The sequence below is a fragment of the Elaeis guineensis genome, chromosome 1 (assembly GCF_000442705.2).
Source record: "Elaeis guineensis isolate ETL-2024a chromosome 1, EG11, whole genome shotgun sequence".
NCBI lineage: Eukaryota > Viridiplantae > Streptophyta > Magnoliopsida > Arecales > Arecaceae > Elaeis > Elaeis guineensis.
The window spans coordinates 146781750-146808666 of record NC_025993.2 but is presented as its reverse complement, the minus strand read 5'-3'; the positions used below and the strand labels follow the sequence as shown (position 1 = coordinate 146808666).

The window sequence follows — 26917 nt, the reverse complement described above, 5'->3', positions numbered from 1 at the left end:
TCTGAAGGAGTTTTCACATGGACTCCATGGGATGCACGTGCGGGATTCAGGGAGAGAAACACCGATGGCTGTGATTCCATCTGATTCAGATTTTTTTTTTTTTTTTCTTTTAGTATGTTAAATGCACCCTAATCTTCTCTAATTTTAATGCCGACATGACTCACTATGATCGTCCGATGTCGGGCATATTAGGTTCTGACCCTTAAGTTTAGGCCCAACTTTAGTGCAACCGAATTATGCCTCGGTCCACGCTTTTTGATTTCCAAATACGGTCAGATATTGACCACTTTCTTCACATGCAACGGTCAAAAAATTGGTGAGCGGCTGATTGAAGGCTCCTGATTCCCTTTTGTTTTGTGGAGAGAGGCTGTGAATCTGTCTGTACGTTCACAAGAAGGAGAGAAATCAATATGATTCTTGTTGAGATCACATCTTGCCACTGTTCGAGGATGAGACCAGAGCATAATCAAGAGAATCATGCATTCAGATAATTCTCTTTATCTACCGAATTAGGTAGAATATTTTAACAATGATTGGTACCAGAACAAGGCTGAAACATGTTGATAGAGCTAAGCAAATTATTTCAATATTAATTAGAGGATTAGATGAATTTTTGATGTGCAAATAATATTATAATTTATTCGTGGCAGAGAGATGCAACAAAGAAAATGATTTATGGATAAAGTTTACCTTTATCTTTTATGATTAGAGTTTTCACCTCTCCCATTATGGCTTATCATTTTTTGAAATTAAATTAATTTTTTTGCTGCTGATAGGGTCATAATTGGCCACACCCATGAGAGGACAAGATAGAACATGACGCACACAATCTCTTCCCTCTTTCTCAATTCTGTATAAGAAAGGACTAATGGATCATAAAACACTTTATCACATCATAAACTTAGTGAATTATATTTTAAGTTATATCAAGTATCTTTTAAACCCAACCTTTTTATCTATTTGGTAGGGGTATGTCATATTATAGAGTAATCTGGTAATTTCTGAAAATTATTTGTGCAAAAAAATAATTATAAAAAAAAAAATTTACTATATTTAATTGATAAAAAAATTATTTCTAAAAATGATACTAAAAAAGATTACTATGTTTGGTTGTACGTAATTCTATATAGGAATATGATCAAATTTATAAAATATATCTATCAACATAAAATAATTTTTTAATATCAAAAAAGCATTGACATCTTTTATCACTCTTTATATAATGACTATAATCATGTACCCTATTTACATAATACTACCCATATTTTAGTTTTTTTTTTGTGAAAATTTTTTGTTGAATAAATTTGAGAAAATATCAAAATAAATTCAATGATTATATATATTCTCTATTTTTTGAGCTTTATCCTTTTAAATATTTTCATTATCATCAATGTCTCATTCTGTAACCACAATCTTTTGGGGGTATTTTTGTCAAGTATTGATTACTACCACTCCAAAATTTATAAATACCAACCTCTTCACGATATTTGTTTTACTTTCTCTCTTCAAAAAATAAATATGTGATTCACTAATTTTTTTACCATCTTCCTCCTTTATTTTTCTCACCAAATACGATAATCTGAAATAAGGATTTATTTTTTCATATCAAATTAATCTCAATCAAATGGACCCTTAGGGATTAAATCGGATCTACATCTATTTAAGTTATTTAATCTATTAACATAATATATTTGGGTCCAATAACTCAAAAACTATTAGAGGAAATCCTAAATGAAAAATTCAATATTTTCCTAAATTTAAAATTTTTCCCCAAATATTTTTTTCTTGACAACCCTTATTGAAATTCTTTAGTCTCATATTGGAAAAAGAAGAATTTTTAAAGCCGTACATATGTGAAGGATCGATCTAACACCACTTATAGTATTGAGGTGGTTGAAAAAAAAAATTTAATATATGCACACAAACCAAATTGGACTGAACAGGATGTGGACGTGGGCTTTTAATGAGCCTAAATGGTTAGATTCAGATAGCTATGAAAAGGCTATCTTGAGACCTAATCTATAAGGCTTAATTTTTTCTCCAAAAATCTTTTCTCTTTACTTTCCAAGTTTTTATTTTAATTTTTTTTCATTTTGCTAGGTACTAAAAGGATTTTCATTAATCTCATCCATAGTCATGTTCATAAAAAAGAGATCTCAGTCGTATCTTGAGGTAGTTTTTTCAAATTTTTCTGTAGAAAAAATAGGAATACACCTTAAGATAGTACTGTACACGCTTTCAAATTTATTTTTTTATTTATTATTTGGTGATCTTCAGTATTTTTTTATAATTCTATAATAAGAGGATAAAAAATATTATTAGTTTTATTAATCTATATCTAGAATTTTATAAGCATTGTTCTAACAGATATTCTTTTTTTTCCCAGCAAAGATTTAATTGCAAAAATATTAGAGTCTATTCTACAATAATATTGTTTCAAAGATTTTAGGCAAATCATTCTATTATATAGTTTTTGACAAATGGACTAATCTGTTGTTACATTTTTCGAGAACTTCAGGCAAACTATTTTTCATACAAATTTTGCACATAAAGTATCGCCTGTATATTTAAAAGAAAGTTTTGTGAAATAATATTTTATCTACATGTTGATAAGGAGGAAAACCAATGTGATTCTAATTGGGAAGAGGAGATCAAATCTGATGCTTTTTGTGGTTGAGACCATGAGCATTACGTCTTCAAGTAATCCTTTTTCTTTGTAGATTAGATAAATCATTTCAATTCATGAAACTACGAATAACCGCAGAGACTGGAGCTAGAGACCAACTTGCCTCATGATTCCATCCACATCATGGGATTTTTTTTTTTTTTGCTTGAAAAAAAGCAAGCTAGAACGATACTAATTTGTGATGCAATAAAAGAATACAGACACTAATAATGTAATAGTTGAATGGCAACGTTAGAGCATCACTATTGTGCTTATTCTGCAAGATCTTTCACTTATGGCTAATACAACTAAGTTTCAAAGCATCTACTCCTCTTTTTCAACTGGTCTTCACCGCAAAATGCTATTTTTAGAGTAATACTATTGCTTTTGGAATTCTGTTCTATGATCGTATGTACCTGCTATTTCAATCCAATGTGCCTTCTATCTTTTTTTCCTATATCAGCTCTTCTGTTTTTGGGGATTACAGTTGCTTCCTTCTGTTCTTGTTAGCACAGTAGGTATACACCATTTTTTGATGTAATTATCAGGTCATATAAGAAACCATACATATATTGTACTTTGTACCCTTTTTTTTTTTTTTTTCTTTCTTACGGTTCAATAGAGCTTCTGCTTCCTCCTTTTTTACCAATAAAAAAAAAAAAGACTTTGGTTGCCACCTTAGAGAGATGCTCAAATCTAGGGCCCTCAGTAAAAAAAAAAGCAGTGAGAGAGTTTCAAGTAAAATGTGGAAGGTAATAGTATGGAAGGGCATGAATTAGTTTATAATATAATATTATTTTGTACATAAGAATGTTTAGAGATCTACGGTTCACAAAACGGATCCACATAGTTGAAATTGGTCTTGAGTCTTGATCTTGGCCATGGTCATCATACCCCTTCACGCATACTTCATTTCCCAACATAAAAGAAACAAGGGATGCACATCAATCGAGATGAGATCAGCATACAAAACCTAAAAAACAAAGTACCAGATCACCTTCAGGAATCAAGGTTAGCACTTTTTTAGGGTTTGCCTTGATGACAGGGAAAAGTTCTTGGATGAGAACCTAAATTCGTTAGACGTATTTTCGTACTTTGACTTAACACCGCTCAATTATTAACTATAATATTTTGTTGTTCACCATCCTAGCCGTCCATCAGGTCCGCCTTTAGCTTAAAATCAGCCTCCGAGTTCTATAAACGGTGTTCCTAAGCTCCGGCTTTCCCTTGCCCGTAGTCTCCCCTGGGCTTTCTTACCTTGCCGCGGACTCCAAAACCCAGACTGGTTGGATGCGACCTCCGCCTCTGCGCTAAAGTGGAGAGAATCCTCGAAAACTCCATGGCCTGGGAGCTCTTCCTCTGGCTCTACGCCTTCGCCTCTGTGATCTCTCTCATCGCCCTGACCGCGTACCAGGTAACCTCCAAATTCAACTCTAGCTCTCAGTTCCAGATGAGAAGCGTAAAGTCTACCATACGAACTCTTATTGACCTCTTTACATCCCGATCCCTTGTAGAAATATTTGAAAACGTTCGAACTTGCGTTTTATTTGGCAAAGTTTGGTGTTTTCGAGGGTTTAGGAATCGTTCTTTCGGTTTATAGTATCTAGCAATGGAAGTTTGTTGTATGGTGAGTGATTCGTGGAAAGTCTCCTTCTTATGCTGTTTAATGGAGTTTCTTGTGAACTAAATGAGTGTACTAAAAGATTAATCTTGATTTTTTTTTGAGAACAATGCGAGGACATTCACTTACTGGAGATAATATCAAGGCACTGTACTTTAAATATAATCTCCAAAATAATTTTGCAGCTGTTTAGATACAAACAAAGCTCTCTATTTCTTCCTCTTTTACCTTTTTTTTTTTGAAGAAAAGTTTTGGATTGAATTCCTTTTTTGAAAAATTGCAATGAATGGAATTCTTTTGAGTGTCTTTGTTGCAAGAGCATGATAATTTGGGTTTATATATGATTTTTGATTTTCAAAATTGGTCATTGTTAAAATTCATGAAATTTCTAAACGAATCGATGGAATTTGAAACTATAAGCCCACGATTTTCCTTTTCCTACGAGGATATATCCAAAAAGGGGGAGGAAGGGTGTCGGTGTTTTTTCCCCTGCTGGAATGGAGGATCTCTTGATTAGAGACATGGAACTCATGGAGGCATTTGAAGTTCCTGTACCTCCCTCTAATCTTCAGCAAGGTCTAAAATTTAGGGGAGACACATAGAAGACAAAGATCTTGAAACTGTAATGGACACTTCGGTCTTAGTTGTTGTTCAGCTATGCAACCCAAGAGGAGCGGGGGTGAATTGGATTTTTGAAAATTTAAAATTAATCTAGAACCACAAAGATTAAGTAATAAAAGACAAGTTAGTTGAAGTGAGTGATTTAAGCAAAGTGAAGATATTAGATGCAAGAGTGCAAGAAGGAAAAGAAAATAAGATAGAGAATAAATAAGCACACCACAAACAATCAAGATTTATAGTGGTTCGGTGCCAACTTTGCACCTACATTCATTCCCCAAGTTCCTACTTGAAAATTCAAATCCACTAAATCATATTCAACAAGAATACAACGTCGGTACCTTCGACTCTAGCTATTCCAAGCTAGAACACTTGTTTTCCGGATACAAGCCAACCCAATACAATCTGATTCAAGGTTCGGATCAATCTTTCCACGTTTTAGAACCCTTTCAAAACTAAAGATCAACTCAAAAATAGAGTATAACAGTTAATCATATGGAAATACAAATGTAGCTCCTTTAATGAGCAAATAAAGTTTTAAATATACTTTACACAACAATGAAGAAGTTTTTCTGATTCTTCTCAAGGTTGTTGAAGACTTGAATGAGCTCTTGAGGGGTTGGTGAACTTGAAATGAAAACTTCTTTAACTTCAAGAAGGCTCTTTGCTTAGGGCTGAAATGAATGCTTGAAAAATCTTCAATCTTCCTTCTTTTTCCTTCTTTTAAGTGTCTTTATAGCTTCAATAGATGGTAGAGAAAAATCTGGATAGTTTTAGAGCCGTTGGAGATTATTAAATGAGCATTAAATGTATCAAAACGAGCTGAAAAATTAGTCGCTGTGGAATTTTTCCGTCGCAGGGGTCGACTCAACTCATGGGATCGACTTCTGTGGTACAGAACAGAAAATGATTGTTCTGTAATTTTGACGTGCACAGCAATAGAGGTCGACTCATAGGGTCAACTCATACATAGGGATTGACTCAATTAGGTGTGCCAGCCAAAAAACAGCATGCCGTTCAGTCCCATTTGACATGAGTCGACTCATGGGGTCGACTCAATTTTATAAACATTATTTTCTTTCAAAATACACATCCAAAAATATTGAGATTGTCTCCAAAAGATCACAAATCTTCTGTTTTTGCTCTTGAGGCTTTCGAGTTAGGACTTGATGAAATTACGATTTTACCTCTGAAAAATAATAAATATTTTTCCAAGCCAAAATCATTAGTAACCCCCTCAAATACTTTGTAATCATCAAAATTAATTCAAGGAGTAACAATCTTCTCCTTTTTGATGATGACAAAATACTTGAGCAAAAGCAGAGTATAACGTATGTAAGGCATTGAATATGAATTTCAAATTTATGAAGATGTATCACTTAAACATCATAGCCAGTTATTTGAATGAAATGCATCGTGAGTAGTTTGAAGATCAATTTGAAATTTGCTTATTAGTTCATTTACTTTGAAAATTGCTGACAATTTTGGTTCTTTGACACATTTGCTTTGACAATTTTGCTCATTTGCTTTGACAATTTTGCTTATTGCTCTTGATTCTATTTTTCTATTGCTTATTGCTTGATCTCGATTTTTGATTCTCTATTTTTCCTTTTTGACAGCATCAATTAATATCTTAAGGGATTTTGAAGAGAGAAAAAAAATAACATAAAGGACATATTTTCTCTACTCTCTATTTTTGATACCATATTTTATTTTTTTACTCCCCTTCTTTCATTGTTTATTTCTCTACTCCTCCTCACTATAGCAATTATAAAAGACATTAATTTGCTTATTTAGAAGATATTGCTATTCATGATATTTCATCACACATATATGAGTCATTTTTCATATCTTATAATTAAAATATTTTAATTGATCCTATTCATAAATATTAATCCAAAGGCATTCATTCAAATTCAAAGCATAAAAAAATGTATATATTAAAATGTGACTAAATACATTAAGTCAAAATACATAGATTATACAAAAATCATGGATAACAACTATCCAAGAGTCAATCAGCCAACAAAATATAAAGGCCATAAGATAGATCCTAGACAAAAACAAAAAAAAAATTAACTATTCTAGATCTAATAGATGTCATGGCTGGAGTCATCAGAATCAAAAGAATCAGAGATATGATGAGAAGATGTAGGATCAAATCCACGGACACGACCTCGACCACGTCTGCCTCGGTCATGGGTAGAAGTATCGGCACGAGTAGAGGGGCAAGAGGATCCTGGAGCCGGGGAAGATATGGACTGTGCTAAAAGAGAAAGTCTGATGGTGTCCAAAAGATCCAAGGCTCTCGACACAGACTGCATCAGGGTACTAAACTGAGTAGAGGCAGTCTCACTGGAGTCCCTGATCTCTCTTGTCAAAAAGTCAAATCCGCTCTCTAAAATTTCTCGAAGTCTAGCCGCTTCTGCAGATAGGTCTGAGACCTCCGTGATGTTCTCTTGCAGCTGGGGATGGGCTAAGGCTAAAACTTATCCCTGCAAGTCTAAAACTCTTTCTGTTAGTCTCAAAATACAAGTCTAAAACTCTTCCTGTCAGTCTCAAAATATATCTCTTAAGCTGCTCAATACATACGGACTGAACAGTAAGCATCTGAAAGACGATAGAGATATGAGGGATCATGGTCTGATTTGAAACAGCCTGAGAAGTCATCCTCTGAGCAAAATTTGAGGTGGCAAACTACTGAGATAAAATGGAGGCAACACGCTGGGACATCAGCTCAACCTGATCATCTGTAAGTCTGAACTCTGAAGGATGTATCCTGCTCCCTGACTGTGAAACTGAAGCATGCCTCCTCACTCACTCTGATGGACCAGCCTCGTGATTAGACACAAACTGAATATCAGGAGATGCTTTGTGATCACGAGGAGATGAAGACGGTCCCTCCTTTACTCTCTCCTCAACATCTTTTGACCAACCGTCATCCGTCTTTGAAAAATCCATGCGGTGCAGTGTGTGGTGGTTGATGGTGTCAGAATGAGACAACCTAGTAACTGCCTTCCCCTCAAAACTGACTCCGAACCTCCTAAAGATCGGAGTGAGCGCCATACCAAAAGGTAAGTGAGCCTTAGACCTGTTTAGGGTCTCTCTCATGGCCTCAATCATTAGAATAGAAAGGTTTAAGGGGGTCTCAGTGATCACATGATACATGATATAAATATCCCTATCGGATAAGAGGTCATGCCTGCCACTCCTAGGGACAAAAAACTTGGTCACCATGTGATGTAAAAGCCTCATTTTCACTGAAAGTATCTTGGCTTCTAATTTATTTAAACTACAGGTAAAAGTTCTGCCTAAGATAGCATTAATTCTTTCTTCTTTAATTGGGAGCTCCATATTAGTATAACCTTCACAAGGCAAGTGCAGAATTTGTCTCAAATGTAAAGGATCAAGAATAATATCAACACCTTTCACTGTAGACTTTACTGTTCCATTGAAGTAACTTAAATTCAAATAAAATTGTCAGATCAGATCAACATAAGTGTTTTCTTTCAAAAGACAGTAAAACTCTCATCCTTGATTTTTAATCTTTGTTCCAATGGAGAATTCTTCTTTTTCAAAAAACTTGAAATCTATATTCTTCTCGGGTTTCACTTTTCGATCAGAGAGAGGTACCTTGTTTGGGCTGATTGGAGACTGTGTAGAAGCTGAAGTAGGATCTGGAGCTGGGATTGGAGCAGGAGAGGGCTCGGCTGCCATTCTTTTTTTGCGCACACTCTCCTCTAACCCGCGAACAGATTTTCTTCTCTGTGGGAGCTTCATTTTGGGAGTCATTTGGACAAGAAGGACTTGCAAGGAGTTTAGGAGACTAAATGAGGTAGAGAGGAAAGGATTCTAGTGGAAAAGCCAAGATTTTGGAGAGGTGAAGCGTCGATTTGGAGAAGAGAGGTAGAATCTAGGGCAAGCTCAAACCGCCCAAACGAGGAAGAAAGAGGAGAGGAAGTTGGTTCTTAAACGAACGATTTGAAGGGTGAAAATCGGTGGGAAGAGAGATTTGAGAGAAATCTTCGGTTTGAGGGAGAAGAGAGGGAGAGCTTTTGGTTCGGTGGGAGGAAGAAGAAGAAGGACAGAGTCGGCTCAAAGAAAATTTCTCAATAAAAAGAGAGCGTCCGAAGGATTTTGACAGAATTACAAGTTTACCCTAGAATCGACCCTGAAAGTCGACTCATGGCACAGAAAAATTTATAAGAATGATAGAAAAATTTGAAAAAATCTGAAACTTTGAGAGAAAAGTGTCTACCTAGAGATTGATCATAAGAAGTACAGTTTTGAGCTTTTAAGAGAAAATAAGAGATGAGAATTGAGCTCAACAAATTTAGTTCAATGAATTTTTTGGCATTAAGAACTTGAAATTTGAGAGATACTTAAGCTGATGGATCAAGGATTCTTAGTTCTCTTCTAATTTCACAAAATCTATCTTCACTTAAGGTCTTGGTAAAAATGTCAGCCAATTGTTTCTCAGTACATACATAGTCAAAAATTATATTATTATTTTGAACATGTTATCTTATGAAATGATGTCTAATTTCAATATATTTTGATCTAGAGTGCTGAATTGGATTTTTAGTTAGATTGATAGCACTAGTGTTATTACATTTTATGGGAGTTTTATTGAGTTTGATATCAAAGTCCTCAAGTTGTTGCTTAATCCACAAGATTTGAGCACAACAACTTCCTACTGCAATGTATTCGGTCTCGGTCGTAGACAGTGCCACCGAATTTTGCTCTTGCTAAACTAAGAGATTAAGTTAACTTCAAAAAATTGGCAAATTTCACTAGTACTTTTTTTATCTAATCTACATTCAGTAAAATCGGCATCTGAATATCCTATTAAGTCAATTGATGAGTCTTTAGAATACTATAGTCCTAGAGTTTGTGTACCATTTAAATATCTAAGGATTCTTTTAACTGCATTCAAGTGTGATTCTTTTGGATTTGATTGAAAGCGAGCACAAAGACAAACACTCAACATAATATCTGGTCTACAAGCAGTTAAATACAATAGAGAACCAATCATGCTTTTATAAAATTTTAAGTCTACATTTTTACCTTCTTCATCCTTGTCAAGCTTACATGATGGGTTCATGGGTGTATCAATTGCTTTGAAACCTTCCATTCCAAATCTTTTGAGTAGTTCTCTTGTATATTTGTTTTGGGTGATGGAGATTTCTTCTTTTGTTTGTTTGATTTGGAGTCCGAGGAAGAATGTAAGTTCTCCTATCATGCTTATCTCGAACTCCCCCTGCATGAGCTTAGCAAAATTTTGACAAAGAGTTTCATTAGTAGATCCAAAAATAATGTCATCAACGTATATTTGTATAACTAAGATATCATCTTGATTTCTTTTAATGAAAATGGTTGTGTCTACATTTTCTCTTGAAAAATTATTATTAAGCAGAAATTTACTTAGTCTTTCATACCAAGCTCTAGGTGCTTGTTTCAAACCATATAATGCTTTGTTTAATTTAAAAACCTGATTAGGAAAAGCATGATTTTCAAAATCGGGAGGTTGTTCTATATAAACTTCTTCAGCAATATATCCGTTTAGAAAAGCACTTTTGACATCCATTTAGAATAACTTAAAATTCATAAAGCAAGCATATGCAAGTAAAAGTCTAATTGTTTCTAATCTAACAACAGGTGCAAAGGTCTCATCAAAATCAATTCCCTCTTCTTGATTATAATCTTTCGCAATCAATCTTGTTTTATTCCTAATTACATTTTCATGTTCATCTAGTTTATTTCTATATATCCATTTTGTGTCAATTATTGAATAATTTTTAGGTCTTGATGCTAAAGTCTATACATTATTTTTTTCGAATTGATTAAGTTCTTGTATTGTATTTATCCAATTATAATTTTTTTCAGCTTCATCTATGGTTTTAGGTTCAAAATGAGAAACAAATGCAAAATGATTGTATGCATCTCTAAGAGAGGAATGAGTTCTTACTCTATGTGTAGGATCACCAATGATCAATTCTTTGAGGTAATTGTGATCATACCTCCATTCTTTAAGTAGATCATTTGAGCCTTGAGGTTGTTCTTGTTGTTCTTCATCTTCATCCTTTTGTTTGTTTTCATATTCTTCTTCATTTTGAATTGTTGAGTCTTTTAGGGTGATCTCCTTCATTCCTTCTATAAGAGGATCTGCATCATCAATACCTTCATTCTTTCTTGAAGGAAGATCGTTAGTTTCATTAAAAACAACATGTATTGACTCCTCTACTACTAAAGTTCTTTTGTTGAAAACTCTAAAAGCTTTGCTAGAAGAGGAGTAACCAAGAAAAATAGCTTCATCGGATTTTGCATCAAATTTTCCTAGTCTTTCTTTATCATTGTTCAAAATAAAACATCGACAACCAAAAACATGAAATTATAAAATGTTTGATTTTCTTTCTTTCCAAAGTTCATAGGGAGTTTTCTTTAAAATTGATCTAATTAAAGCACGGTTTAATATGTAACATGCCGTGTTAATTGCTTCCGTCCAAAAATATCTCGGGAGGTTGCTTTCACATAGCATTGTACGGGCCATTTCTTCGAGGATTCTATTTTTTCTTTCTACTATCCCATTTTGTTGGGGTGTTCTAGGTGCTGAAAAGTTATGGTCAATATCTTTTTCATCACAAAATTTTTCAAAATCTTGATTTTCAAATTCGGTTCCATGATCACTTTGAATATTTTGAATTAAATTTTTTTTTTCATTAGTGACTTTTCGATAAAATTTTGAGAACGCATGAAAAATTTCATCCTTATATGTCAAAAAGAAGATCCATGTAAAACGAGAGAAATTATCAATAATCATAAAGTCATATCGTTTTCTACCTAGACTAGTAGTTCTAGTGGGTCCAAATAAATCTATGTGCAATAGTTTTAATGGCTTAGAAGTTGAAACAATATTTTTAGATTTGAATGAGACTCTTGTTTGTTTATCCAGTTGGCATACATCACAAATTCTATCCTTTTCAAAATTTAATTTGGGTAAGCTGGTAACCAATTCCTTTTTAATAAGTTTTGAAAGTGAATGCATGCTAATATATGCAAGCCTACGATGCCAAAGCCAATTAGTCTCATTAATCTTAGCATTCAAGATTACGAGACATTGCATGTTTATTTTGAAAAGATCATTCAAATCTACCATATAAATATTACCATGTCTATGTCCAACAAATTTAATGCCTTCATTAATAAAACTAGTTATTATGCAAAATGAAGATTCAAAAATGACTTTGTATCCTTTATCACAAAATTGACTGATGCTTAATAGATTATGTTTCAAACCATCGACTAACAAAATATTTTCAATGTATTTGGAGGGAGTGATACCAATGTTACCTATATCGATGATTTTTTCTTTGCTATTATCTCCAAAGGTGACCATCCCTCTATCTTTTGCATCAAGTGTGATGAATTAGAATTCATCACCGATCATGTGTCTTGAGCACCCACTATCAAGATACCATTTTCGATTTGTTCCTTGAGATGTAAGACACATCTGCATGCAAAAATCAAGTTTTCACTTTAGGTACCCAAGCTTTCTTGGATCCTTTTTGGTTAGTTACAGTGGTTCTTTTTGGAACCCATATTTTCTTTACATTAAAATTTTCAGATTTATTAGAAAAATATGTATAAGATTTGTGTCCTACTTTACCACATTTAAAACAAGTAATATTTGAAAACTTGTTGCATGATGAGTTTACAAAGATATTTTTCAGAAATTTTTATTTTTTTAAAGGATTATATCCAAGACCGGTTTTATCATAAATAGTCTTTTGATTGTCAAGTATCATTTGAAGTTTATTTGAACTTAAAGTAAACTTTTCAACCATTGGCTTTAACTTGGCAATCTCATTTTTTAAGTTCAGATTTTCTTAAGACAAGATTGATTTTTCATTTGAAATAATCTCATTTTTTTTTAGTAAAAATTGATTCTTTGATTTTAATTCTTTGTTCTTTATCCCTAGCTTCTTTAGTTCATCAATTAGATCATAAAATGCTTCATGAAGTTCTTCAAAGGTAAAGTCATGAAGAATTTCAGTGTTTACCTCATTTTCATGTGCCATAAGGCACAAGTTAGCTGGTTCATTTGAATCTTCTTCTTTGGAGCTTGACTCATCACTTTCGCTCTATATAGCCATCATAGCTTTTTTCTTGTACTTCTTGGGACCCTTCTTAAGTTGTTTCATGCTTAGCTCGTGTGTCATTAGTGATCCTAGAAGCTCCTCCAAAGGTAAGATATTCAGATCTTTGGCTTGTTGGATTGTGGTTACTTTGGCCTCCCAAGTCCTTGGTAAAGACCTAAGAATCTTTTTCACGAGATCACTGTTAGAATAAGACTTACCAAGACTTTTTAGATCATTAATAATATCAGTAAAACGAGTAAATATTTCAGTTATTGATTCATCATGCTCCATTTTAAAGAGTTCATATTTATGCACAAGCATGTTAATTTTTTATTCCTTCACTTGATTAGTTCCTTCATAAGTTACTTCTAATCTATCCCATATTTCCTTAGCTGACATGCACGTTGAAATACGATTGAATTCATTAGCATCTAGAGCACAATATAAAACATTCATGACTTTTGCATTAAGTTGAACCATTTTTTTTGTCAACTTCATCCCATTCTTTTTCGGATTTGGTTGATTCCACACCATCAATTATTTTAGTGGGTGTATGTGGTCCATTTACTATGATACTCCATATATCATAGTCAAGTGCTTAAATAAAGATTTTCATCTGAGCTTTCCAATAGGTATAATTTGATCCATTTAAAACTGGAGGTCGATTTGTGGACTGCCCTTCGGCTAGTGAAGCACCAACTTGAGTTGCCATAGATCTTTAGCTCTTTGATGGTTAAATCAAAGTAGGACTAGAGCACCGGGCTCTGATACTACTTGTTGCTCAGCTATGCAACCCAAGAGGGGGGTGAATTGGGTTTTTGAAAATTTAAAATTAATCTAGAACCACAAGGATTAAGTAATAAAAGGCAAGTTAGTTGAAGTGAGTGATTTAAGCAAAGTGAAGATATTAGATGCAAGAGTGCAAGAAGGAAAAGAAAATAAGATAAAGAACAAGTAAGCACACCACAAACAATCAAGATTTATAGTAGTTCGGTGCCAACCTTGCACTTACATCCACTCTCCAAACTCCTACTTAAGAATTCAAATCCACTAAATCGTATTCAACAAGAATACAATGTTAGTACCTCCGACTCTAGCTATCCCAAGCTAGAACACTTGTTTTTCGAGTACAAGCCAATCCAATACAATCCGATTCAAGGTTCGGATCAATTTTTCCACGTTTCGGAACCTTTCCAAAATTAAAGATCAACTTAAAAATAGAGTATAACAGTTAATTACACGAAAATACAAATGTAGCTCCTTTAATGAGCAAATAAAGCTTTAAATACACTTTACACAACAATGAAGAAGCTTTTCTGATTCTCCTCAAGGTTGTTGAAGACTTGAATGAACTCTTGAGGGGTTGGTGAATTTGAAATGAAAGCTTCTTTAACTTCAAGAAGGCTCTTTGCTTAGGGCTGAAATGAATGCTTGAAAAACCTTCAATCTTCCTTCTTTTTCCTTCCTTTAAGTGCCTTTATAGCTTCAATAGATGGTAGAGAGAAATCTGGGTAGTTTTAGAGCCGTTGGAGATCATTAAATGAGTATTAAATGCGCCAAAACGAGTTGTAAAACTAGTCATTACGGAGTTTTTCTATCGCAGAGTTTGACTCATAGGGTCGACTCATACACATCAGTCGACTCATGGGGTCGACTTTTGTGGCGTAGAACAGAAAATGATTGTTCTGTAATTTTGGCGTGTACAGCAACAGAGGTCGACTCATAGGGTCGACTCATGCACATGAGTTAACTCATGGGGTCGACTCAATTAGGTGTGCCAGTCAAAAAACAGCGTGCCGTTCAGTCCCATTTGACATGAGTCGACTCATGAGATCGACTCAATTTTATAAACATTATTTTCTTTCAAAATACACATCCAAAAATATTGAGATTGCCTCCAAGAGATCACAAATCTTTTGTTCTTGCTCTTGAGGCTTTCGAGTTAGGACTTGGTGAAATTACGATTTTGCCTCTGAAAAATAATAAATCTTTTTCCAAACTAAAATCATTAGTAACCCCCCCAAATACTTTGTAATCATCAAAATCAATTCAAGGAGCAACATTAGTAAATATGAAAAGGGGCTTTTATCCAGCGCCGTAAACAAGTCATATTGGATCGGGGTTGGGCAAAACCCAAACTCAATCCATATTTGAATTAGGTTAAAAAATTAAACCCAAACCTAATCCAATTAATTTTTGGTTGGTTCGGATTTAATTCTAATTTCATTCAGCCCATCAGATTTTTGGAAAAATATGCCTCGGTCTTAGTAAATATGAAAAGGGGCTCTTATCCAGGGCTGTAAGCAAGTTGTATTGGATTAGGGTTGGGCAAAGCCCAAACCCAATCCATTTTTTAATTGGGTTAAAAAATTAAACCCAAATATAATCCAATTAATTTCTGGTTGGATCGAATTTAATATTAATTCCATTCTCACCATCAGATTTTTGGAGTCAAATTGCATCACACATAATCTAGATACAAAGCATAATAAACATATAGAAATTGATTATCTAGTTATATCATAAACATATTATGTAACAAAGTAATAGAAAGCAACATGTAAACATTATTAAAAGCATATTCTACATAGAATATGATTGATTACCACACATAATTATAATTAACAAAATAACTTATAAAAAAATTATATTATGAGGAGAAGACCATTACTTATATTCAAAGAGGAATTAAGGATCAAAATCCAATCCATATTTGAAACATATTTTTTAATCCGAGCCTAATCCAAACAAACTTCAATTTGGGTTGTGCCAGATTGGTTTTTGGATCAATTCCAGGTTGGAAGTGGGTCAATCAAATCCACCTGTAGCCCTACTCTGAACTTAAAAATTTGATATCAGTTATAGTTGATTACATTCTTCAATACATTCTGAATAATATCAGGATATTGGTTTCATGTTTTCTTTTAGCTGTATGCATGCAGCTTCTATATAAAAGAATTAGTGGAAAAACTAACCAGAGCATACATATCATCCAACCAAAGAATGCCTGTTTCCTCCTACGGTATGATCACCAATTTGTTATTCAAAAAATGTTGGTAAACATATGAATTTGAGAGACCACAACAACTCTTTAACCCCTCCAATTTCATGAAGCGTGTTCACCAACCCTTTGAGTTTGTCACACTTTTGGCCATATTATCATATCAGAGATACTTGATTAACGGGGTGATATCGTTTAAATTTGGTCCTTATCATCCTTTCACCAAAAGTTTAAAACATACAACTGAAGCTGAGCATCAGCTTGGCATAACGTATAATTTTGCCTCTTTAACATTCCTTTCAACTTGTGACTTTGTCCTGGATATTGTCATGATTAAATATTTCAGCAACATGTATTTTGAAGTTTGGGCTGTTATTTCTTTGTCATATGTGCTTATCAGAGTGTTATCTTTTTAAAGGAATTTGGATGTAATAAAATCATTTTAAGTATTTTTTTATTCAAAGTGCTGCCCGTAATGTTTTCATTTAATGATGTAGGTATATACATTTTTTTTCCAAACTGTATCATACTATTGCGAGAAAAAAACAAAAATTAGACCAAAGTGCCACGAGGCTGTGCATTGTTATCATCACCATTTTCACCTTGATATCGTTATCATACAAATTGCAGATGTTTTTGTGAAATGAATTTCTTTATTGTTCATTATTTCCATTGATGTATGTTCTAAGTTGTGGATAGAGTAGTTTGCAAGACCTTATTTAATCATGTTCGCTAAACCAGTAAGCTTTTTTTCCTTGATCTTGCGGTTGTGCATTGTGAGATCTTGGGAGTAGGAAAGGTGGCTTGTCAACTAATGTCTTTAGAGGATCGTTCACTAACTTCAAACTTTCTCATGCTCTAGGTGGCTTGTAACAACTTAAGATCTCACCCAAAAAGGCTAGCTAAAGGTATTATTTGAGTTCCTTGGTTCTACATAAATATCCAAGATCTTTCTAGGCAATAATTGATATGAGGCTAAATACATGTTTGCATTGGTTCTCACATACTCTCTCTATTTAAGCCCCAGTGTCTTCGTTAGGTTAAGGGTCTAAATTCGTGCTTTCATTCATAAACACCATGATCGGCCCATGGTCAGCCCTAATGAATCCATGCTGCAGCATCCTCTAGGCTACATAGGTATAGTCGGGTCGATTTTGATACTATTTGTAACGATCAAGATCTTATCTGAAAAAGCTAGTTAGAAGGTATTATTTGAATTCTTTGGTTCTATATAAATACTCAAGATCTTCTCAGCAAATAACTAATGTGAAACTAAATATACATCTTCACGGATTCTTATATACTTCTTTTGTTTGAGCCCTGGCATCCTTGCTATAGTAAGGGACCAAATGCATATATCCATTCATTAAGATCATGATCAGTCTGTGGTCAATTTAAGGAACCTATGTTGCAGTTTTTCCTAAACCACATGAGTTATGAACCGGATCCGCTCTGATGTCATTTGTAACGACCCAGGACCTCCCCCAAAAAGACTAGGTGAAATGTATTATTTGAGTTCTTTGGTCTTGTATAAGTACCTAAAATCTTTCCAGCAAATAACGATGTAGGACTAAATACGCATCCGCACAGATCATCTATAATTTATAATAACCTAAGATCTTACCCAAAAAGATAAGTTAAAAAGTATTATTTGGATTTCTTGATCCTGTATAAATGTTCAAGATCTTTGCATCAAATAACTGATGTAGAATTAAATATACATCTGCACAGGTTCTTATATACTCTCTCTTATTTAATTTTTGATGTCTTCGTTAGACTAAGGATCCAAATCTATACATCCATTCACAAACATCGCGATTGGTTCGTGGTCAATCTCAATGAATCCGTACTGCAATATTCCCTAATTTATATAGATTATGGGTTGGATCGGCTCGGATATCATTTGTAATAACTCAGGATCTTATCCAAAAAGGCTAACTGGAAGGTATTATTTGGGTTCTTTGGTTTTCTATAAGTATCCAAGATTTTTTCAGCGAATAATCAATATAGGACTAAATATATGTCATACGGATTCTCACATACTCCCCCCATTTAAGCCTCAGCATCCTTGCTAGACTGAGGGTCCAAGACCATGCATCTATTCACAAACACCACGAGGGGTCTGTGGTCAACCCCAATGAATCCATACTGCAGTATCCCTTAGTTTGTATAAACTATGGATTGGGTTGACCCTGATAATATTTGGAACAACGTAGGACCTCGTCCAAAAATACTTGCTGGAAGGTATTATTTGGATTTTTTGGTCCTGTATAATAATTCAAGATCTTTCCGACGAATAATCAATGTGGGACTAAATACACGTCTGTACGGATCCTCACAAATGCTTTTAGAGAATTGTTCGCAAACATCAACCTTTCCCATGTGCTAGGTTATGAATGCTTAGTTTGAATGATTTCTTTTGATGTATTCTTTTATAATCTTTTTATCACCATCCTGATGTCATGCTTAGAGGTAGATCTTAGACAGTAGATTGCACACATGGTGGAAGAATCTGATCTCTAAACATCAACCTTTCCCATGTGCTAGGTTATGGATGCTTAGTTTGAATGATTTCTTTTGGTGTATTCTTTTATAATCTTTTTATCACCATCCTTATGTCATGCTTAGAGGTAGATCTTAGACAATAGATTGCACACATGGTGGAAGAATCTCAACCTTTCCCATGTGCTAGGTTTTGAATGCTTAGTTTGAATGATTTCTTTTGGTGTATTCTTTTATAATCATTTTATCACCATCCTGATGTCATGCTTAGAGGTAGATCTTAGACAGTTGATTGCACACATGGTGGAAGAATCTGATCTCTAAAGCAGGCATGCTATAAGAAGTGAATTTCGAGAAATCGGAGAATTGAGCCCTTTGTAGATGGCTACTAATCTATTATGATGAAATCTCATCTCGAACTTCAACTAATTGTTAACATGCTGCTAAATCTGTGTGCAAGCTTCATTTATTTATTTAAATTGGTGACATTGCATATTTGAGTACAAAAGAGACATATGTCCTTCCTTCTACCTTGCCAGCATCTTGCAAAACATCGTCATAAAATTTGATTGGAACATTCAAATCCATGTGAAATTGTTAAAGAAAATATTTATATAACCATATATCAGTTTTAAAATTATTTATCATGTTTATTCTTTTTATTTGAGATATTCAGAAAATTGTTTGGTAATGGATATAAGCTTGTTTCTTCTAAACATTATGAGCATTGTAATCATAAGTTCTAACAAACTTAATGAATTAAATGGTACTAAATGCAACTTATTATATCATCAAAACCATTACAAAGCTTAACTAAGCATGGCATCATCTCTACATAGAATGAAATAGAGATGACGACATCAAACTCATGACAAAGGCCACTATACCTTAACATATATTAGAGTTCTAAATAAATCAAAAGCCAAAAAATAGAAATATTTGTACATCTAAAACCTTCTCTCATGATCATTTTAGGTGAAACTACTACTAGAAATTGCAACGGCCTTGATCTTTTTTTATGAAAAGGGAACTTATGTAATTTGACATAATAAAGACCAGACGTGGAGCTTTAGTGGCATAAAATCACATACCATGCTTTGAAAAGTATCCATCATTAATTACTTAAATCTCAAAGGAATCATTAACATGTTTCTGAGCAAAAAGTGGGCTCACATTGTTTTATTTTTATGAAGAGTAAAATAGAATTAAACAGAACCACAACTGCTTGAGGTCCTCTGATGAAGGTGGATCTTCTAAAAGTCTTACCAAGAGGAGGCAATTTCCATTTGTTTAGTGGGTTTTCTAGGCTTTTTCCCAACTTTTGGGAATGATGCTAGGGATTCTGCTACAGTTTAGTTTGTTTTCACAATGGCTTTGCCTCAACATGTCTCTCTTATGCACACAATTTATGTTCGACGGGATGGAGGCATCCCAGTCATCCCGTTCCGTTTCTATGAGAAAATGAGATCGGGATGGGGTCGGGACTTTGAAACTCATCCATATAGGAAAAGAAGAAGAAAGAGGAGAGGGAACAAAGATGGAAAAAGGAAAAAGTGAAAGAAAAGAACAAAAAGAACAACAAAAGAAAGAAAGGAAGGGAAGAAGGAAGAAAGGAAAACGAAAGAAGAAGAAAAAGGAAAGAAAGAAAGAAATGGATGACGAAAAGAAAGGAAAAAAAAAAGAAAAGAAAGGTAGAAGAAAAAGAAAGAAAGAAAAGAAGGAAAGAAAAAAAATAAAGAAAGAAAAAAAAGAAGGGGAGAGAGATGGAGGATATTTATCGGGATACATAATCGAAACAGCTGTCAAGATAGGACGGGATAGCGAAGCATCCCGTTCCATGGAGATACTGGGACACCTTCGTCCTACGGGATTTAAAACCTTGATTTGATGTAAGCATAGAGTTTGGTAGTTTATATCTTGTTGCTATGCTCTCTCTCTATGTGTGTGCGCGCGCGTGCGTAACACAATTTGGTATAAGTGTGGAGGTTGGTAATTAATGTCCATTTTCCACAGTGGTTTCAGTTAAAACATCTCTAGCACTTGATTTCGTAATTTAAACAAGCTGGATGAGTGCAATCTTGATTTTGCTTTTTGTTCATGAATACTGCATAGTTGGATTCATTTTGTGGTTTTCTAATGCCAATTGTGTGTGTGTGTCCACTATTGGTGGTAAGAGTGAATTGCTCTACTTTGTAGTATTTTTGAAGTGGCTCATTGCTCTGTTTGTTAACCTACCTTTATTTTGTTTTTCATACTTGTGAACCAGCTTATTAACTTGTCTGATTTGGAGTTTGACTATATCAACCCATATGATTTGTCCTCTCGCATCAATGCCGTCGTCATTCCAGAGTTCCTGGTTCAAGGAATCTTATGTGCTTCTTTCCTCCTAACATGGCATTGGTTTCCATTTTTGATAATGGTACCCATCACTTATTACCATATAAACCTGTAAGCATTATCTCTTGCCTTTTTTGTTATATGAAACAAACTTCTTGTTGGATGTGCTTAGTTATGTTTATGCATATTTATTAACTACTGATAAGCATGTTCATAGATTTTATGGTTGCTTTGCTGATTAAGCACTGCAATGAACAGATGGTTAAAACTGAAGAACTTGTATTAACCACTGCTAGGGAAACCAGTTTATGGCACCCAAACATATAACAGCTGATGCAGCAGAACCTTTTTCATCATCATAACATCAGCCAGGCACTCAGAATGTGATATTTATACATAAAGCAGGGTTGAAAATTTTGACACATGCCTGGTGTCATGATCTGGGTTGTATATTTTGTTACTTAAGCATTTTCCCTTCTTTTTCTTGCACTATTAAAATTGGCCAATTGAGATAAATTATAAGTTGACTGTGGTTTAACCAGGGTGGAAAATGACCACAAAGTGACAAAATGACAAAAGTGATAATGTTGAAGACTGAATCACTTAAAATCTACTCAATGTGTGTATATATCACTAACAATTCATATAGAGTAAGATCTAGTTGCTTATATGTGAATTTGGTAAAAGTATCACTTGCAAGAGTTTTATGCAATCAGTTCATATTAGTCTGTTATGTTTGTGCATATAAATCATGCACTGTTGTTTGAGATGTGAAAATGAGGCTTGGTAAGATGGAAAGAAGTGGTGATATATGCTCATATCTTGGTTGGCATCATAGGAAGGACAAAACCTATATGGAGCATGATACAATTTTGGTAGGGTCCGTAACCTGCCAAAGGAGGCCAGTGCAATTGTCTCTAGTTTGTATTTCCAAAATGGAAAAGGGAAATAAAAAGAGATTAATATTATTGGTGATGAATATTGATTTAGATTTGATGATCTTCAAAATTCACCATAGAAATATGTTTAGGACATTGGTTTTCATATATGCATCTAACTATTGACATATATAGCCCATATGATATTTTTTAAACTCTATATTCTGTTTTATGGTGGGCTTGCAAACTTACTCTACTATTATTGTTATTACCGTTGCTATTGTTATTGAAGCACAATTATTGTTTATTAATGACAATAGTATTCAGAATCTGGTACGACGTCAAATCAGTTCTTTTTGAATTTAGACTGGGCCAATGAACCCATTCACTAATCTGGTTGGATCTGTGGTGAAGTTGTGGTCTGTTTATGAAATCAGGGCAAGTTGGGCCAACATATAGCAACTAGACTGAAAGTTTCTTGGTAGCCAATTTCATGTATTCGAGTGAATCACCTAGTCAGAGGCCTAACCTAGTTTTGTTCTCCCCTTGTTTCAGTTCCTTTTTCTTCCTACCTCCTACCATTTGGATTACATACTATCGCTATATGTTTTGATGGAGCAAGCATTGAAAAAGCATAAAAACCTTATGTCCTCATTTTTGTCTTAATACTACACTACAAACTATCAGGGGCCATGTACTTTTAGGCAAGGATTTAAGTGCTGGTGGCATTTTGTGTGCCCACAAGTGGTTGGTACCAGATTTACCATGCAGAACTCAAAAGAAAAAGGACTTAAGTGTTTCCTTTTAGTTAATGAATATTCAAAAAGATCTATTGGTGCCATGCCAACCTGTATTCCTACTAGCTTGGCTCAGTATTTTCTGCAGAACATAGACTAGCATGTGCAGGCACTTGAAACTATGCTCTGAAATGGTATTCAGCAATAAATCTATCCACCATAGAGGTCCATAGACATTTCTTAACACTAACTCTTAATAGTTGTTTAAATCAGTAACAAGATCTGCTTAATTTTGCCAACTGGTCTTGGTCATAATCATTAGAAGAAGGAAGATAAAACCATGATGAAAACAAGGGCTTTCTAGACATTTGACACAAGCTTGTTCTGTGTAATTGACAAGATTTTTTGGAAGTGAATGAAAGTCAAGCTTATCTAGCGGATCAACCAGTAGCCTTGGAGTCCATTTAGAGCAGCACAGGTCTGCTTCTGTGTTTATGTACTTTGAATTGTATTCAATTCTGTCAATAGTCCATGCTGCCTCTGTATCATCCATGCATGTTGCATGACATTGATGTAAAAGTTTATTCCATCTCTATTTATGGGATCAGGGAACTGGTTTCCTTTTCTCTCAGCTTTAACTTAATTTGGAGATGAGACCAATTGCATGTGTGATGGTAGCTACAATAGACATGTTACAACATATTTTTAAATCAAGGCTCGTTGATTTACTACAGATTTATTGAAACCCAGCCACCACTAAGATGCTGAGCCTATTCTAACTCAAGCTTGAGTCACCAGAATGCAAGATTGAAACTTTTCTAGGCTGGCTAGTGTTTTGAGTATTGGTTGAGATACTGGATTTTTGATCGTCTGGAGATCCAGTTAATATTTGATATGGAATGTCCTTTCTCCTTATTGTACAGGCAAGATGGCCCTCAGATATCATAAATATGTAGGCTGAGCTTGCATCTTTGATTACATCAATGCAGACTTCCTTTCAGTCAGTAATTTTTTGTATTCTCACTGCAGTCTTTTTTCCTTCTTTTCATCTTTTTTCAGGTTTATGAATAGAAGACATCTTATTGATGTTACTGAGATCTTTAGATTGCTAAATGGAGAAAAGAAGTACAGAATAATCAAGCTTTCTATCTACTTCAGCATATTTGTTATAGTCATTTACAGGTCTGTTTTTTTTTTTTCTCAATCTTATTGCTTATCTTCTACATTCACCATAAAGTTATGTGCTTTGTTTCTCATGACGTATGTAGTTGTTTCCTATAAATTTATTTGGAGCAGAGCAGTCACTTTCTGTAATTGCTAAAAGTTGTTTTCATCATCATGTAACTCCATTCAGCGCAAAATGTAGTATGAGGGACGAGATGGGGATAGATGTTTAGGGGGAAGAAAGAAAATAAGTCCAATGGTCCTTGTGAAACTCATTGTCACCAGTTGTTTGTTGATCCCTATGAGAAAAGATAATAACTTAAGCAATGGTCAAAGGTGTGTTTTACGTCCCTTTGTAGGTCACGTGGCATTATATGTCATATTTAGTTTTGTCACTAGTGCTTCTTAGCGTCAAAATCAGTTCATATAAATACAGATATTTTTGATTTAAATGAGATCCTTTGTGCACTTGGAGTCTTAATTAACACCTTAGATTAGTGATTGTAGTGGACATTTCCTTAAGATTATTCGAAGGCATTTGTTGTTTAGCATTTTGTAAGGATATTAAGTTTATTTTTTCAAGTGTTTTAGGACATGGAGGGACATAACTTGAGATCATTGGGTCTTGGTTGGTGTCAATACTATTCTTCGACTGTATGTGTGCTCCTAATCCTACTTTCGTTTCCCATGCCTGTCAAAATACGTAACTTCCACTATTCCAGTCTGTGCTTCTGGTGGTTTAAGGTTTTAAGGACTTTGAAAGCTTTCAAACAGATTCTCTCACCAGTAAGGGGGCCTTTGCTGGCAATATGTCTTTGAAAGTAACTCTGATGACGTAACAAATTCATTGTTGTTTCTTCAATCAGTTCTCATACATCTTAATGTCAGGGTGCTAAACAAATTTTGAGAGGCATACTTTGTATTCTGGTGTATGGTAATAATAAGACAAGTGTTTTTGTGTTCTATTCAAGGTTTCACTTCTTCATACATGTAATAATGTTTCTTTTCCTCTAGTTCCGATAACTTCAGATATTTCCTGGTTTCACTTATACTTGCATATTACAGAAGGCATGTTTGAGCATTTGTTTGGTTATCAGTTTGATAAATGTTAACTTTTGAAATCTTTTGCAGGCTCGTGATGTCTGCTGTCCTCTTACTTATGGATGAAGATGATGGTTCTCTGGAATCTGGGATTTTTTAACATTCCTGAGCTGAGCCTGGCACGTACTCATCTTCTAGACATTCTTTATGGATTTGGCTAGCTCCATTGTGCATGGAAAGGAAGTTTCCTTTGGATTATACATGTAGTGCACATGAAGATTCTCATGTTTGGCAGTGGCTTGCTCCTAAAGTTTTTCTGCAAATGCTGATGTATTGCCCACATGCATCTCAAAGTTATGGCTATGTTGTACTAGCATCCAATGACGTCTGCATTTGCTGCTGTGCAGTGAAGCTGAATCTTATCCATCCTTAATGATATTCAACTGCATATTATTTCAGGTTCCAAGCTTTTCAGTTTGATGTCTTAATGTAAATAAAATTGTACTGAACCTTTTTTTTTTTTGTGGGTGATATTGAATGAAAAGGATTAGGCAAAAAAAGAAAGAAAGAAAGAAAGAAAGAAAGAAAGCGTGAACTATGACAAACAAGTCTTATAAGCCAAAAAGCTGAGATTATGTTATTTTACATAACTAGTTAAAATAACGAGGTATGTTAGGCATTTCTATTAGTATGTTTTAATAAGAAAAGCTTCAAACTTGTTTTGATGGCTTAAACTCCATGCCATGTAATAAGGTACTGTGAAGAATAAAATATGAAACTTTTAAAGTTTATTGTGTTTTGCAGTTGTAACTTCTTTTTTTAATGGAAAATAAGGAATCTAACAAGTAAACTTGTTCATAGGTTGGGTGGGCTGCCTGACCTGTGCGCAAGCCTGAAGCTTTTGGGCAGCTTTGAGCCAAGATTTTAGGCTCGGCATATGCTCGGCTAGGCCTGTAAAATCAACACAGTTTATTAAAGGGGACAGGCTTGGGTGCAAGTTTGGCCCAGCCCAATTTTTTTTTTCAAATACTAGGTTTTTGATGTTTAAACTGTAGATTTTGTTGATGTGTAAACTTATGGGGAGAAGATCTAGGTCGTAGAGTACCTTGAGTTTTCAAATTGCTATTAAAATATTTAATTATTCATAGTTAGCATTTTTAAGTATTTTTAGCATGTCTTAATGAAAATGTTTAGAAAGCCTGAGGCTTGGCCAAAGCCTGAGTAGGTGCTGGGCTTTGGCCTGTAAAGTAGGCTCAAAGGCTGCTGGCTGGGTTCCTATGTGTAAACAGGTGCTTAAATGCATGGTAATGCATACAATTCAATGATCCATCCATGGATTACCACTTACATTTTCCGTAGCACCTCGGAGTTTTGGTGGCTCTTTTACCATTTGTCTAGTGGTCGGGCAATAAATGGTTTTTCAACTAGAAGATATTAGGTACTTTTGATTGGCATATGTTGTAGCACCTCTAGAAGATCATATGCATAAATGCTTGCATCACTCACCATGCATTTTAGCATATAGGGCAATCATAAACACAGAAAAAATATATGTAAAATGCTCATTTCTACATGACCTCATATCTAGAGATAAGGGTTCCAGGGCTTTGTACATTGGTTCTAAAGCACTATGTTGTCTGAAAAGGTAATAAGAGATATGTAATGTGCAGAAATAAAAGAAGAACTATTGCCTCTTAATGATGACCACAAGATGAGTTCCCCTCACTGAATGGCCTGAACATGAAGTGATTGCTTTTAGTGATCTCAATCTCTGTGCTTCCAAAATTGATTCCTGTTTGAAAATTGAGCTGATACGACAATGTGCCTCCTTAGATATTGTAAATTAGTCATAAATATTTGAACTAAGGTGTCTCTTGAATTTAGACCCACGTTGCTTGTTTACTCCTTTCCTCATCTTCATCTTGTCATGGTAGTAGTAAAATCTTTTAGTTTGATTACCATTCTGCAGGTCTTCATGCTTTATCCGATCCTCATTTACAGAAATCTAGTATGACTACTGAAGCCATCACCTGGGCTGTTGGAAACTGTTTTGTAAACGATCCATGGGTCAATTATTTGATGTATCATCTAATACATTCTTATATGAAATTGTTATTAAATTATTGTATTTTAAGAATATTGCACATTTTGGTAGTTATTGTTAATCATTTGCCACTTTGTTGCTGTTTCATCTTCAAACTGGTGAAAAGTGGAG

At 34.4% G+C, this 26917-nt stretch overlaps 1 protein-coding gene across 3 annotated transcripts; it reads left to right on the top strand.

The window, feature by feature from the left end:
• The first annotated feature begins 3868 nt into the window (after positions 1-3868).
• Positions 3869-26893, top strand: LOC105038909 (protein cornichon homolog 2). Of its 3 annotated transcripts, none has more exons than XM_073243146.1 (5): positions 3869-4079; positions 20812-20993; positions 23557-23679; positions 24793-24885; positions 26672-26893. In XM_073243146.1, exons 1-4 carry the CDS (start codon positions 4005-4007, stop codon positions 24860-24862), a joined length of 450 nt encoding a protein of 149 aa, XP_073099247.1. In that variant the 5' UTR covers positions 3869-4004; the 3' UTR covers positions 24863-24885; positions 26672-26893. The 3 variants fall into 3 exon arrangements, 2 of the variants coding, with proteins under 2 accessions (XP_073099247.1, XP_010913130.1); XR_830806.4 differs by having other exon boundaries at positions 3871-4079; positions 24793-25161; XM_010914828.4 differs by lacking the exon at positions 26672-26893 and having other exon boundaries at positions 3871-4079; positions 24793-25168.
• The last annotated feature ends 24 nt before the right edge of the window (positions 26894-26917 follow it).

Bases quoted from the DNA above. Each gene is read 5' to 3' on its own strand.
- LOC105038909 (XM_073243146.1), top strand. From the start codon at position 4,005: ATGGCCTGGGAGCTCTTCCTCTGGCTCTACGCCTTCGCCTCTGTGATC. The intron at 4,080-20,811 runs GTAACCTCCAAA...CTTGTGAACCAG, and splicing joins TCGCCCTGACCGCGTACCAG to CTTATTAACTTGTCTGATTT. The intron at 23,680-24,792 runs GTCTGTTTTTTT...AATCTTTTGCAG, and splicing joins TTTGTTATAGTCATTTACAG to GCTCGTGATGTCTGCTGTCC.